This window comes from Toxorhynchites rutilus, chromosome 3, assembly GCF_029784135.1.
Source record: "Toxorhynchites rutilus septentrionalis strain SRP chromosome 3, ASM2978413v1, whole genome shotgun sequence".
NCBI classification, from domain to species: domain Eukaryota; kingdom Metazoa; phylum Arthropoda; class Insecta; order Diptera; family Culicidae; genus Toxorhynchites; species Toxorhynchites rutilus.
Window position 1 is genome coordinate 194,217,962 of NC_073746.1, and position 16,788 is coordinate 194,234,749.

A 16,788-nucleotide genomic window follows, 5' to 3' on the forward strand; every position below is an offset into this window, starting at 1 on the left:
ATCAATCCCCTGTTCCTGCCAAAGTCCAGCGGTAGTTTAACCCAGGAAGGAGGGCTGACTGGAGATAGCATCCTGAGCACGATCATGTTGAGGGTCAAAGAACTCGACACCTTCGTGCAGGACAAACCCAACGTGCATAAGGAGATCAAGACCAGGATGTCGGGTATAAGATCTCTCTTGGGACGAGCTTTGAAGGAGCACGATGGACTCGTCGAAAGGACGAAAACCGCCGAGAAGGCACTCGCAGAAGCGTTGCAAAGAGCTGCAGCTGGACAGGTGACGCCAAAGATTCGTCGAAACCGTTTGGAAAAAAGAAAAAAGGATTCACCAGCAGAAGAAGAAATGCTCAAAAAACGCAAGGACGATCACAACAACGATGATCAAGACGATAGTGCCGCCCAGGGCGACAGCGAAGAGCTGGGTGACAGCGATGACCAGATCAGCACCGATAGCAAGAGAAACGACTGGAGCACGGTTACGAAAAGAAACAAGAAAAAACAAAGGAACGAAGAAAAAGAGAGGGAGAGAAAAGTGAAAATAGTGGAAAAAAATAAGAAAGAGAATGAAAAGTGGCAGGGGCCAAAAGACAAGAAGCCTAATCCTCGGCGGGCGAGAGACAAAGGCGATGCACTCATCGTCGAAGCGAAGGGCAACGTATCATACGCTGATCTCTTTAAAAAAATGCGAGAGGACCCTGGCCTCAAGAAACTGGAGGAGAGCGTGGTGAAGTCCAGGCGCATCCAGAACGGCGAAATGCTGTTCGAGCTGAAGAGAGACCCAGAAATCAGGAGCTCAGCATTCAAGGATCTTGTAGAAAGGGTTCTCGGCGATGGAGCGAACGTAAGGGCCTTATCCTCCGAGGCATCGATAGAATGCAGGAACCTCAGTCTATTCACCACCGAGATAGACCTACGTCAGAAGTTGGAGGAGGAAAACATCCTGGGCAAAGTTCCGATGAAAATCCGACTACGAAAGGCGTATCGCGGGACGCAGACCGCAACGATTCGTCTCTCAACGGACGCAGCGAACAAGTTACTGAAGTTAGAGAGTATAAACGTCTGCTGGGCTGTGGGTCGTTTTAGAATCATTCCGCCTGTTCCCAAGCAACTGGAACGATGTTTCAGGTGTTTAAACTTCGGCCACCTGGCGAAAGGCTGCTTGGGGCCAGATAGATCCAAACTGTGCAGGAAATGCGGAATAGAGGGACACTTTGCCAGCGACTGCAAGGGAAAACCAAGGTGTATGCTCTGCGAAAAAGAGGACAGTAATGACCATATGACGGGAGGCTTTAATTGCCCTGTGTACAAACAGGCGAGGGCAAGCCAACAGTGATGGAGATAACCCAAATTAATCTCAACCATTGTGACATCGCACAGCAACTGTTGTGGCAGTCAACGACAGAAACAAAATGTGATGTCGCAATTATCGCGGAGTCGTATCGCGTTCCCCCCGGTAACGGTAATTGGGTGACGGATAAAGTAGGAATGGCCGCCATCCAGGTCATGGGCCGATATCCCATTCAGGAGGTAGTTTCGAGGTCTCGCGAGGGTTTCGTGATCACAAAGATCAACGGAATTTTTATCTGCAGTTGCTACGCACCTCCCAGATGGACGATGGACCAGTTCCACTATATGCTGGATGTCCTCACCGAGGAGCTCGCCGAACGAAAACCAGTCGTTATAGGAGGGGATTTCAATGCTTGGGCAGTAGAGTGGGGAAGCAGATGCACCAACGCGAGAGGGACTAGTTTACTAGAAGCTCTAGCCAAGTTGGATGTTACCCTGTGCAACGAGGGCACCACTAGTACCTTCCGCCGAGAGGGTCGAGAGTCCATCATCGACTTGACTTTCTGCAGTCCTTCGTTAATGACGAAAATGAGGTGGAGGGTATGTGAAGGATACACCCACAGTGATCATCAAGCCATCCGTTATACCATTGGCCAACGAAACTCCGTGGCAGTACGGATAAATAGGACATGCCCGCGCAGGTGGAAGACAAAAACCTTTGACAAGGACCTTTTCATCGAAGCACTACGCGTGGAAAGCGACGTCTTGAACATGAACGCGGATGAACTGACGGAAACGCTAGCAACAGCATGTGATATAACAATGCCAAGAAAAAGGGAACCCAGGTATAAGCGACCTCCAGCCTATTGGTGGAGCGAGGCACTTGGCGTGCTTCGGGCCAACTGCCTTAGCGCCAGAAGACGTTTCCAACGGTCAAGCATAGACACCAGAGAAGAGCGGAGAGTGGAATTCAGAGAGGCTAGATCCACTCTTAAACGGGCGATTAAGCGGAGCAAATCTAATTGCTTCAGGGAGTTATGTCGGGACGTGGACGTCAATCCATGGGGCAATGCTTACCGAATGGTGATGGCGAAGCTCAGGGGCCCAACGACACCTTCCGAAATGTGTCCCGAAAAATTAAAAATTATCGTGGAAGGGTTATTTCCGCAGCACGACCCAACGACCTGGCCACCCACGCCATATGGAGAGGATGAGGATAGCATCGAACGCAGAGATGTGACGAACGATGAGCTAGTTGCAGCTATCAAACGCCTAAAAACGAAGAAAGCGCCTGGCCCAGATGGAATCCCCAACGTAGCTTTGAAAGCGGCAGTCCTAGCATTCCCTGATATGTTCAGGACAGCCATGCAGAAGTGTCTAGACGAATGCTACTTTCCGGATCGATGGAAGGTACAACAGCTAGTACTACTGCCCAAGCCAGGAAAGACGCCGGGTGGTCCAGTATCGTATAGACCCATATGCCTGTTGGACACTCTTGGGAAACTTTTGGAGAGAATCATCCTTAATAGGCTGACGGAATGCACGGAGGGAGTTCGTGGACTGTCCGATAATCAATTCGGATTTCGGAAAGGGAGATCCACGGTAGATGCCATTCGCATAGTGGTAGAAAGAGCCAACAGAGCATCCAAACAGAAGCTCAGAGGAAATCGATACTGCGCAGTGATAACGATCGACGTTAAGAACGCGTTCAATAGTGCCAGCTGGGAGGCCATCGCGACTGCGCTCCACACGATGAAAGTCCCAGACTACCTGTGTAGAATACTGAGAAGCTACTTCGAGAACCGTGTGCTGGTGTACGAGACAAACACGGGCCAGGCGCAGATTAAAACTACGGCGAGAGTTCCGCAGGGCTCTATCCTGGGCCCATCGCTCTGGAACAGTATGTACGATGGTGTACTAAAACTGAATCTGCCCAGAGGTGTGGAGATCATTGGCTTCGCGGATGACATCGTTATTCTCGCGACAGGGGAATCTTTGGAACGGGTCGAAATGCTCGCGACCGAGTCGATAGACATGATCGGAAGGTGGATGCAAAGTGTGAAACTGCAGATAGCCCACTACAAGACGGAAATGCTGATTGTCAGCAACCGCAGGGCGGTGCAACGTGCAGAAATCACAATTGGAGAGCACTCGATAACCTCGAAGCGAGACCTAAAATACCTGGGGGTGCAGATCGACGATCGACTGAGCTTCAACAGTCACGTCGACTACGCTTGTAAAAAAGCAACGAAGGCAATCAATGCACTGACACGAATCATGCCCAACAACTTTGGCCCAAGCAGCAGCAAGAGGCACCTCTTGGCTAATGTCTCCTCATCGACACTACGTTACGGTGGTCCAGCCTGGATCGCGGCGTTAGAAACTCAGCGGAACACGAAGAGGCTGAATAGTACGTACCGGCTCATGGCGATGCGAGTCGCGAGTGCGTACAGAACCGTGTCAACAGAAGCGGTCTACGTCATAGCCAGGTTGGTCCCCATAGACATCATCTTGGCGGAGGACAGCGAGTGCTATAGGAGGAGGGGAACCAGAGGAATCCGGAAGCTAATGAGGGCGGAGTCGATGGCTAGGTGGCAGCAAGAGTGGAGTGCCGCGCAAAACGGCAGGTGGACGCACAGGCTCATACCGACACTAATGGGCTGGGTGAACAGGAAACACGGAGAGGTAAATTTCCATCTAACGCAGTTTTTGTCTGGTCATGGCTGCTTCAGGCAGTATCTGCACCGGTTCGGACACGCAAGATCGCCTCTTTGTCCGGAGTGTGGAAATGTGGAGGAAACACCGGAACACATCGTATTCGAATGTCCCAGATTCACCACAGTGCGTGAGGGGCTGCCTACCCTTCATGCTGGGAACATCGTGGAGGAAATGTGTCGTGACGAGGGCACCTGGAACGCAGTAAACAGTGCAATCGTACATATCATGTCCGAGCTACAGCGGAAGTGGAGGACCGACCAGCATGCGGATAACGCCTGACCATAAGAGATGAATAATCGAGACGGCTGTAGTACCGGATAGTCCCCCCCCCGAGAGCCGCCGTGACGGAGTGCGCGTCATGTTGGAGGGCACTACCTAATCGGCGCTCCGCTGGAAAGAGAAATCCTGCGAGGGTGACTGTGACGGGGCGCGCGTCAAGTTGGAGGGCGCTTCCTAATCGGTGCACGTCTCGACAGGTAACCGGATACTGCCGCGGAGAACAGCAAAAATGCCTGCCTGGCAACGCCTGATCGTGGCCTGGATGGAGAAACACCGCGAAGGATGAAGCCGTGATCAAAATGGTGTATACCCCACGAGAGTAGCTGTGACGGAGTGCGCGTCATGTAGGAGGGCACTACCTAATCGGCACTCCGCTGGGAAGAGAAATCCTGCGAGGGTGATTGTGACGGGGCGCGCGTCAAGTTGGAGGGCGCTTCCTAATCGGTGCACGTCTCGACAGGTGAGAAATCCCGCGAGGGTGACTGTGACGGGTTGCGCGTCAAGTTGGAGGGCAATTCCTAATCGATACACGTCTCGACGGGTAAATGGATGCCTGCGAAGAGGACATAAGTGCAGTGGAATGAAAAGCGAATAGAGAGAAAAAATGTTGAGAAAAAGGGAAGGACAACGCTAGTCAGCGTTGAAAACTCGAAGAGTGCATGAGCACAGCCGCCCCCTGAAGTAGTCGCCTAGATGTGGTCCCAGGGGGAATAAGGCAACGAGTAGAGGGCTTGGTTTTTGTGGGTGCGATCCCCACTCGACGTCTGGGTTAACCCTTCCCAAATAAGGCTGGTAGAGCGTTCCTCACCTCTATAAAAAAAAAAAAAAAAAAAGACGGGTGGGTAATGTCGGGGACATAACCGGAGTGACGTAGGACTATACAACGCAGACAGCTTATTCTAAATATATATTTTAAATATGTTGTTTTATTGTCTTCTCCTACGTGAATACCTACCTCTCTACCTGAAATATGGATTAGCTTACTGTTTACTCTTTATGAACATGTTGGGAGTTCTGAAATGAACCTTTTGGTTGTGTTTTTGCGTTTTTTTTGTAAAAAATTTCTCATTTTTTTCTCACTGTCTTATATTTGATTCTTGATTTTTTTTCCGAAGGCTTTGTACTCATTAAATGTTCAACGCCGGGCATTTTTCGGCGTATGCACATATCGTACAATCAAAATGATGGCTGTGATAAGGAATGCATAGGTGGTCGTCAGTTATGTTTCTATACAATGCAGATGTAACGTCAGTCAATTTTCAACATCAGTTATCAACTAAAGAAAGCAGTTCTTGCTACCGAGAAAATTCGTTAATGCCATCCTGCATACAATGTGTTGTAATTTGGAGCCACTTTTAATTCGGAGACCATGTATGGGTTTGTGAAAACTGAATGATCAATTTAAAAGACCTCAACCACCAATAAGTTCAAAAACAAGCATAAACAAAATAATTCAGTTCATATTATATGTCATATTATGTCACTTTAGAATGCATTGGTATTGTGAATAACTTTTAATAACTTTTCTTTGAATGGCTTAATGGCCATGAAAGGCGCCGTGTTTTACGGTGGCTGGTTTTGCCACCAAAGCAGTCTGTATAAACAAACATTTTCCTTCTTCTACCTGCTGCCGTTTTGAGATTGCGTTTGCCACTCGCTGAAACTGATTGTTGCCACCGAACCGAATGTGCTCTGTTCTGTAGGCGGGTTTTCTTATTGTCGTGAGCAGCTTTGCAAGCCAACTCGAGCACTCCGGCGGCCGAAATTCTATAACCGCTATTAGGTATGCTGGTGCTCCGGCACCAATCTGTTGATGCGATGTGATGTGAAACGATGCCATACAACCACACTGATTTACGGTTTGAAAGAGAATGATATATTTTTCAGCGGATCCGCGCGTTTTGTACTTTAGCGGTACACGCTCACAGGATAGAGACAAATCAGCAGACTCAGCCAAAGGGGAGAGTCCAACGAGACGAACGAATGAGCGTTAAAAGGGAGCGATGGCAAAAAAATATATTCATTACGATTTGTTCGCTCGTTGGATTCACATGCAGGTGTTTCTAACAAACACGAAGGCACCGAAGACTAGTGGAATAGTGGAAAAGCCGCCAAAAAGTTCGGCACGGCGCAGAAGAATATCTCGGAAACCGACAAGAAGAAGGAGAAGGAAGCAAACGCTAAAAAGGGTCCTTTTCAGGTCCACAAAATCATCTTTAATCTAAAGGGTTTATTGTTTTGTTATCACTCGATATCTCCATCTTGTTCGGTTAAACCTTCCTGTTTAGCGAGTGCGTTTGCCACTCGCCACAGTTGGAAAATTTCTTCTCATCCAGCTTGGGACATGTTGTACTGTAAATTACATTTAATGCGACTTGCCGAAGCACCACTCAGTGTCGCATTGGAGATGATTTTAACCTGTAATTGAACATTTGCGATGACAGTGGTACAGCTTTCACAGTTGGAAAATTTCTTCCCATCCAGCTTGGGACATGTTGGGTCATAATTTGGACCCCCATAGAGTTTACAAAAATCCAATTAGCTAATTATCGAACTAAAATTACTGTACTTTCAATCTGGAAGCAATTTAAGAATTGGTGAAAATTGAATAATCGAGAAAGTCCACAACCATCAATAAGCTCAGCACAACTGCAAAATTCTCATACTCTTAATATCCTGGCAAACAAATTATGAAAAATCAATTTGTGTTTTATTATTATTTTGGATAATATTTTAGAATGCCTTGAACTGTATTTCGTAAACTCTTTTTTGAAAGGTTTAATGGCCCTGATAAGCGCCGTGTTTTATGGAATGGTTCCAATTTAGAAAACTTTGTACTCGTGGTTTTGAAAAAAAACCATTTCGAACGCCATCGATGCTGCCTTGTTCTGGATTTGCCACCAAAGCAGTTTGTATGAAGAACAAACTTTTATCTTCTGCTCGTCACTCGCTGAAACTGCCTATTCTTGTCTAGATGTCCACCGAACCGAATGTGGTCTGTTCTGAATGCGGATTTTCTTATCGTCGCGAACAGCTTTGCCAGCCAACTCGATCACTTCGGCGGCCGAAACTATATAACGCCGACTAGGTGGACTGGAGCACTGGTACTAACGCGCTCGGCATAGGGATTTTGCCTTTCCCTTCACTTTTCCTCCTTTGTCATGTCCAGACATGGCTGCTTGTGTTGGTTTGTTGATATGTTGTGATGCGAAACGATGTGGTGTATGATTTGGATGAGAATGATCGTTACGGCAGCGGAGCGGGGATTTTTAAGCTGACTGGCTGGCTCGAGAATTACGCATGTGTGAGACTGCGACCAATGTTTCGTTCATATTTTTTCTTTTTCCTTTCCAATCGGGTTCATTGTATTTCGCTGCTGCTCTGGTTGCCCGTTTTGGTCGGTACGATATGAGGAGCACAAAATGCACCAATCAAAAATGGGCACATAGTGCATTTGGACAATGCTTGATATTTCACAATTATTCAATTATTTATCTCAAGAAAAATGAAATGTTATTCGTTATGATAGATGCGTAGATATATTTCCTATCAATTGATGCAAAAACCTTTGCGATCTATTGAGAAATGCTCGAGTTATAAGCGTTCCAAATCTTGCATTTTTACCTACTTGTTCAGTGCCTAGATTTTCATTTCACCCCCTATATCTTCCGGTTAGACGTAGTCCTACGTCAAAAATCACATAAGAAAATTGTTTTTGAAAACAACTCTATATTATAATGAAAAGTCTCAGCAAAAATGTCGGAAACGTATAGAAAAATGGTTAAATAAGGGTCAATAATACGTGGTTCAAGTAATTTAATAACGTGGTGTGAAAAATTTCATTCAAATTTTAAAACTGGCTTCGTGTCTTTTGGTCTTATAGAGATTACACTATCGAGTTTGGGATACAAATTGAAAGTCGCCACCAGACGACAGTGGCAACTGAGCTGAAGAGCTGTTCATAAAGAACAGCACTTTTAGATGAGCTGAGTTGATCTGAGCTGTTCATGATGAACTGGTTTGCGCGCCTCTAGTTCAAACTAAACTAAACTTGTTCGGCACATCTTCGCCTGAAGCGTGAATGACTCTCTCGTCCCTAATTCTCTCGCTCTCTGAATATTGCTCATTTCTCTGAACTCTACACAACGCTATCTACAGAATTTCATGGGCCAAAATAACGCCGTTGCCGTTACCATTACATTTGGTTTCGCATTCAAAGTAAAATTTCCTTGGCATATAGCCAGGAAAGTAACTTCTTATATGGCAACTGATATATTTCAATTGCATTTAAACAACGACATCTATGCGCAAAAACTAGTTTTTTTTCCAATTTGTCAGTTGACCTCAACTACAGCAAAACATAAGAATGCGATTAACGAAAGTAAAGCGGAACATATTCAAAACATGTTGCAGACATTTCCGAGCCACTACAATCTATATATACAAAAAGGGATTTCTGTCTGTCTTTCTGATTCTTATGAACTCGGAAATCCGATCGACATGAAAATTGGTATGTAGGTGATTTTAGAAGGTTTTTATGATAGTTAGAGCTCCTTAGAACTGCCATACAAATGAAACACAAATGTCCGCATAATTCGAAAACTAAACAAGCAAATGGAGCCAAATTTAGCATATGGAGGTTTTAGGAGAAACGTTTCTTAAGTGTTTCAACACACTTCCCACCTCTCTAAGGGAGGGATGCAATACGAATGAAACACAAATTTCTGAATAACTCGAGAACTAATTAAGCAAATGGAGCCAAATTTCGGATGTGAGGGTTTTTGGGTACGAAATTTTTTTTATATGATTATACACATATTTCAACCAAACGTATTCCAACCGAACATGGCAATTGAAAATTTTCGGAAAACTCTGAAGGAAATGGGAAAATTCGGAAAATTCAGTTCGCATATGTTCTACAATATGTTCTTTAATGTGATAAAACGCACTCCTATATTTACTTCTATTTATATAAATGAAAATGAATCGCCGAATGTGTTGATAAGAGCAAAACTCGAGAAAGGAATTGTCCGATTCAGGGCTGTCTTTATTCTATCATATTTTCTATGTCATACATTTATGCCATGTAACGGAGAAATATTTGCAAGTGGTTGAAAAATCTTGAAAGAGAATTGTGTCTGAAAATAATCTGTTATTATAATGACGAGTTTTGGTAGAAGTACTAGGAATTTTATAGTAAAAGGTAATTTTAAAGGGTAGATTAGAATATCAAACAATGAACAGTTCTGCGATTGGACCCATGAACGTTTGCTTAGTAAAAAACCTGAATGTGTTAACGAAAAATAAATTCACCGTCTTTTCAGCATCTTAACTTTAAAGTGTCTTCTGATAATAAGAATATAATTACATTGGTAGAAAAAATACATACGACTAGAAATATTTCCCCAATATGGTCGAGGGTCTGCCAAAACGAACCAAGCGCCATTTTTTCAAAATTGATTTACATACACGATTGGATGCAGAAAAAAAATCTATCGACTGTAAAATGACCATGTCATTCGGAAAATTTACAACAGTTCCAAAAAAAATTCTGTGTAGCAGACTGTAAAAAAAACGAAATTGCGTTCAACCAAAGCGAACCATAATCCCACAATATGGCATCGGACGATAGTGATCGTTTTCTCCAAGAAGGCAGATCCGAATTTTTAACAGATTTTTCTGTTTCGGACAGCTCCTGGAAGACAACCTAAGGGCTGCCATGAAGTGTAGAAGATCTGATCTGCATTTTTCAAAATTGTGTTCAACCACAACGAACCAAGTGCATTCCTCAATCAATTATTTTCATTAATTAAGATATTATTTTGTCAAAAACAGCAAAACTGAGTCAATATATATATATATATATATATATATATATATATATATATATATATATATATATATATATATATATATATATATATATATATATATATATATATATATATGTATATATATATATATATATATATATATATATATATATATATATATATATATATATATATATATATATATATATATATATAATTCATATAATTCATGAAATTAGAGCCGTTACAAAATACTAATTTGTTGTGTAATGATATTATGTTAATAGCTAGCATGTACTTGGTTCGTTCTGGCTGCAAAGTTTTTCGAAGTTTTTCGTGTCTAGCAGCAACATAATTTTGTATTTTTCATATTTCTAAAAGTTCTGAACCAGAAATTGACGAAGATGTGTGTTTACAGCATGAAAAAAGGAGTATTATGTTTGACATTCTGTTTGTAACACGTGAACGATAAAATGATAGATTGGATCCGATAAGTCAATTAGTGGGAGCCCAAATTTCAAATTGAATATAACCTATATAATATATAACCTATCCATATTAATGCTTTCATTTTTCTTTTTCAGGCCAAAAGAATTTACAGAATGCGTCGGTCACATGCGACTTTTGTCTTGGCTTTTACTGGGGTCTCTGACCCATACTGCACTAATGAATAAACGTGGCGGAAACATCGGACACCATGGATCGACAGTTCATTATTACCTTCAACATCCTGTCAATACTGTTACCCAACCTGTACCACAAGAATCCAGCTGTCACATTGCAGATCACATTCAAGTCATATTTGCTGGATTTGCTGAACAATCTAAAACATCTGTGTTACACATGTCCTCACTGTTTCATGCCTTCACATTGTGTCAACTATGGACTCTTTACCTGGAACAAATTGCCTGTGCAACAACGCCATCTACAGAATCTCATAACGTCACGATGGCAATCTTATTTGAATTCTGGGCTAAAGTAACACCATGTATATTGCAGTTGGTTTCGCATTCCAAGGTAATTTTTTGCATATGTATATTATGGGAACCAGTTTATGGCAGCTGATATATTTCAATTATTTTGAAACAACGACATCTATACGCGAAAAAGCTAATGCTTCCGATTAAGTAGTGTCATTTGCGGGAATATGAACCGCTGATAAAATAAAGAACAGTGTCGAACGAAGACTATTGAAGCATGTTGCGCGACGTTTCATAGAAACGATAATTGAAAACATTACTGAACCCAGAATTGTAATAAACGCGAAATCACAAACAATTCAAATGGGAAATCATTAATTAATTTGAATTCAACAAAACTAAAATAGTGATTATACGTGATACTGGGATGCTCATTTGAATGATTTCTTAAGCGATATCTTGTTTTATACTTATGACAGACATACAACTGTTCTAGCACCATGCACAGCGCTAGAACCATACAAGCAACTCGGTACAATCGCTGTATCTGTTCCGGCCTGTTTCACCGTTGTACATCGAGATGAAGAATAGAAGGTGGGAAGATTCACGGGTTTTGGTTGTGTTGAACTTTGATTGTGTTAGTAGCCTGGAAGATAGGAAGTTCACATACCAGGCATACCAGTCAGTTACTCAAATGGTACAAAAATGAATGTGTCAACGAATAACGTTGAAAGAGGATATACAGAAGCTAATTGCATTAGGAAAAAAAACAGAACATATCGAAAACTAAAATGTTTAATTTTTTCTTTGATTTCAGAAATAGTATTCAAATGTCTACTATGTTTGGATTCTAGAGCAACATCATGAAAGTTTGACTTTTGTCAGCAATTGGAATTACAGTGGAACCTCGGGCGATCCGCGAGGGTTCTACTGTACTTTTTTCACAATTAGAGCCCCCGCACACTAGAGACTTTTTTCAGCCGACAGTTTGTTCGGATCGGCCTACTGATGCAAAAACCGACCCAACTGAATCAATGTAATGTGCGCACATGCATAACTCTCCGTACAGATTATGAAGCCGACCGAACTATCGATCGACAAATCAGTCTGCAGTCTGCGGGGGCTCTTAGAGTGCTGAAAACTTCAGTCGTCTAAAAATAAGGCTCAAGCGGAAAACTTTTCGTCTCAATCTAAGTCATACGGAGTCAAATAAATTTATTTTTCAAGTTGATTTCACATGAAAAAACTTGCAACCTTTTTCCCATGCACTGTCAAATGTTTATCCGTCAAAAGAACAAAAGATTGTGACTCTGACTTTGTTCGTTTACGTTTTTGGTCGACGTAACGAGAAGTAAAATTGAATTGAAATTAAGTTTAGAACACTTTAAAAACACAGAAATTTCAGTTTCTGTTAAAATGTCGGGCCCTTATGATTTTCAACGCTAAAACTAGTTCGTTCATTTCATTTGCTTATTTCTACTTTTAATAACAACACTTTTCTTATGTAGTGGACTATTATAAGAAAAGTAACATACATCAACAAAATCTGTGACGTCACAGATTTAAAAAATCTTCCCACCTTCCATTTTCCATCTCGGTTGTACATGACTACAGCTTGACAACTCCAACTGTGTGCAGCGCCATAGACGGGAAGTGGTGGGTAGCATGAACAAACCGAATCAAAACACTTGGTAAACATTCTTTTCATTGTCTTTCTCTTGAGTTAACCCTCCTATACTCGTGCATACGGTCTGACAGACAGAGAATCAATGAGGGTGCTGAATTAAACGACTATTAACACGTTGACTGCCACGTCAGTCACCGGTGACTGACACCTAGTTTTCGTTCAGGCTGTTAACGGTGACTGACAGTATAACATATGATAATAAAGGTATCTAATATAAGCATATAAGCTTATAAGCATTCCCTTTCGAACAAAAATACCTTCCATAACAACAAGAAACGATGGCCCTAATACGTTTAAAAATTTCCACACAATCGCTATAAAACCGTGGCACTTAAGTTATTATATCCTTTTTTTAACAAATTCCAATAACGCCTAAAAATACACAGCTTGAGCTTAGGTACACTGTACAATTCGTAATTGCTCTAATATATATATATGCATTTATATATATATGCTCTCTATTCGTTCGTAATTGCTCTAATATATATATGTATATATATATATATATATATATATATATATATATATATATATATATATATATATATATATATATATATATATATATATATATATATATATATATATATATATATATATATATATATATATATATATATATATATGTATATATATATATATATATATATATATACAGTCGAATTTCACTCGTTGGGCTGAACTGTCAAAGTCGAAAATCGATCGAGGGTCACACCGATTGTTTGTTGTTATGGGAAACGCAGAAAAGTTTTCACACCACTGACGTTTATTTCATTCGTGGTTGAGTTTCGTTCTAGGTTGGATTAATTGGTAAGTTCTTAATGAAGTTTGATATTAAAATTAGCGTAGATTTAATATACGTTCATTTCGATCGCCAGGCTCAAAATGGATGGTTTGCAAGGATCCAGTACGAACGTTAACCGGAAACGGAGGAGCAATTTCCTGACGCTGGTGGAGAAGGTTCGCATAATTGAAGATTTTGAAGCAGGAGGTGGTACGCATGACTTTCTTGGGAAGAAGTACGGCGTAGGATCTTCTACGGTCACGAGAATAATCCAAAAGAAAGAAGCAATTCGTGAGGCGGTGGACAAGTTCAAGGAATATGGTGTAAATAATCGAAAAACATTGAAAGAGCAGACGTTCCCTTTGCTGGAAGAAGCTATTTACATCTGGATTTTACAGCAGCGGCAGTCCAACATTTTGTTGACAGTGGATATTCTTAAAGCAAAGGCGGAGCTGCTGTTTAAGATGTTCCAGGACCGGGGGCTCTATGCGGTGCACGGTTTTTCTGCTTCGGATGGCTGGATGCATCGTTTTAAGCAGCGGTTTGGATTGCGCGTGAAAGCCGTAACAGGTGAAAAGGCATCGGTAAACGTTGAAGCGTACCTAAATTTCAAGAAGGTTCTACAGAAGAAGATTCAGGAAATGCAGCTATCACTATCCCAAGTCTTTAATGCAGATGATTCTGCCTTATTCATCAAGCTCCTAGCCACACGCTCTGTCGTTACCTGTGATGAGACCGTGGCAAGCGGACGGAAGCAAAACAAGACAAGGTATACGTTTATGCCTTGCTCCAACATAGATGGTTCCCTAAAGCTTCCGTTGTATTTCATTTGCACTGCTGAAAAACCACGAGGAATCAACATCGAAGAACTTCCCGTTTCATATAATCATTCCAAAAAGGCTTGGATGACCAGACTGTTGTTCCGTCAATGGTTCCACGAAGAGTTTGTCCCCGCTGTTCGAAAATTTTCGGCCGAGAGAGGATTGGAGCCAAAGGCATTGCTGGTTCTTGATAATTGCACCAGTCATTATGACGTTGACGAATCTCTACAGAGTGACGATGGACTGATTCAAGTGATCTACTTCCCACCAAATGTAACTGCTGAATGCCAGCCGATGGACCAAGCGGTCATCAATGCAATCAAGCGAAAGTATAAAAGAAAACTGATGCTCGCATTAATTCTGGAAAACGAACACTTAAGGTAAATTTCCAAATATTAAACATTAAATTTTTGTAATTAATTCCAAATATAAACACAAAACTATGCGCACGATAGTTTTTCGTCTGTGCTTTTTCAAAATTTAAATTCAAATTCTAATTGAGGTTTTATTTATGTACTTTCCTCTTTAGTTTCGATGAACGATTGAAGAAGATTAATCTTCAACAGTGTATTTCGTGGTTGGCAACCTCTTGGGAGGAGATATCTGACAAAACTATACGTAATTCGTGGAAGAAATTGATCGATGGTTTGCCGGAGGATGCTGTTAATGTAGACTCGAAAGCGGCCGATGATGACTTCAAAGCGCTTGTGTCCAGGATTGACAGTTTGGCAGGAACAAAAACATCTGAGCAAGATATTGATCTGTGGATCAAAGATCAGGTGTATGATGCTGATCATAATCCAGATTGGGTAACCAGTGAAGTGTTCTCTGATGACGAGATTTTGTCATCAGTTCTCAAGAAAGGTCAACCTGAAATGCAAGAAGAATGGTTGGTAGACACAGAAGATGGAAGTAATTCGTTTGATACTTCCATTACTAGTACCGGAGATCCTGATTTTGGCGATGCAATCAAGTCAATTGATTGCCTAGTTCGCTATATGAAGCATGATGTTGCAGAAGTATGCCGTTTGAACGCGCTACGTTCGAAAATCACTGAAGTTGAATGGCTAAAACGAGCATGTTGAAGAACTCTACTATTTTGTTGAAAATGAATTTACGTGGTTTGTTTAATTTTGTTTGAAACGTTTAAAATAAATATTGTTTTTGTTGAATAATATTCGATTTTATTTATTTCAATGATTCATTTAAAATTTATTTTAAACCTAAAAACACCATCCACGAGCCCCTCGAAAAAAATTTTACGTTGTCAGAATTGACGTTTGTCTTCGATTTAGTTGGGCTATAGCCCAACGAACGGGAGCCCAACTAAATCGAAGCCCAACTAAAGATAGCCCAACGAGTGAAATTCAACTGTATATATATATATATATATATATATATATATATATATATATATATATATATATATATATATATATATATATATATATATATATATATATATATATATATATATATATATATCTATATAAAAATGGAGTGATGTCTGTCTGTCTGTCTGATTCTTATAGACTCGGAAACTCCTGAACCGATCGACATAAAAATTGGTATGTAGGGGTTTTTGGGCCGGGGAAGGTTTTCGTGATATTTTGAGACCCCTCCCCCCTCTCTAAGGGGGAGCTGCCATACAAATGAAACACAAATTTCTGCATTACTCGGAAATTAACCAAGCAAACGAAACCAAAGTTGGCATGTGAAAGTTTTAGGGTGCAATAAATGTTTCTATGATGGTTAGACAGTCCTTCCCCCACTCAAAGGGGGGGGTTGCCATACAAATGAAACACAAATTTCTGCATTACTCGAGAATTAATCAAGCAAATGAAACCAAATTTGGCATGTGGAAGTTTTAGGATGCAATAAATGTTTCTATGGTGATAAGATACTCCTTCCCCCTTTCTTAGAGGGGGCTGCCATACAAATGAAACACAATTTTTTGCATTACTCGGAAATTAATCAATCAAACGAAACCAAAGTTGGCATGTGAAAGTTTTAGGGTGCAATAAATGTTTCTATGATGGTTAGACAGTCCTTCCCCCACTCAAAGGGGGGGCTGCCATACAAATGAAACACAAATTTCTGCATTACTCGAGAATTAATCAAGCAAATGAAACCAAATTTGGCATGTGGAGGTTATAGGATGCAATAAATGTTTCTATGGTGTTAAGATACTCCTTCCCCCTCTCTTAGAGGGGGCTGCCGTACAAATGAAACACAAATTTTTGCATTACCCGAGAATTAATCAAGCAAATTAAACCAAATTAGGCATATGGAATCTTTAGGGTGCAATGAATGTTTCTATGGTGGTTAGATACCCCTCCCCCCTCTCTTAGGGGTGGCTGTCATACAAATAAAACACAAATTTCTGCATTACTCGAGAATTAATCAAGTAAATGGGCGGGACGAAGTTTGCCGGGTTAGCTAGTACTAAATAAAAAGGTGTATATTTGGTATTGGTATGT

At 41.3% G+C, this 16,788-nt stretch overlaps 2 protein-coding genes across 2 annotated transcripts; both read left to right on the plus strand.

Annotated features, from left to right (window-relative positions):
- Positions 1-13,588: 13,588 nt before the first annotated feature.
- LOC129773782 (tigger transposable element-derived protein 2-like) lies at positions 13,589-14,297 on the plus strand. Its single transcript, XM_055777428.1, has 2 exons — positions 13,589-14,227; positions 14,286-14,297. Exons 1-2 carry the CDS (start codon positions 13,589-13,591, stop codon positions 14,295-14,297), a joined length of 651 nt encoding a protein of 216 aa, XP_055633403.1.
- A 43-nt stretch (positions 14,298-14,340) lies between these two features.
- Positions 14,341-15,395, plus strand: LOC129779137 (jerky protein homolog-like). The gene is made up of 2 exons (XM_055786418.1): positions 14,341-14,688; positions 14,838-15,395. The coding sequence occupies exons 1-2, from the start codon at positions 14,393-14,395 to the stop codon at positions 15,391-15,393; spliced, it is 852 nt and encodes a 283-aa protein (XP_055642393.1). The 5' UTR covers positions 14,341-14,392; the 3' UTR covers positions 15,394-15,395.
- Positions 15,396-16,788: the final 1,393 nt, after the last annotated feature.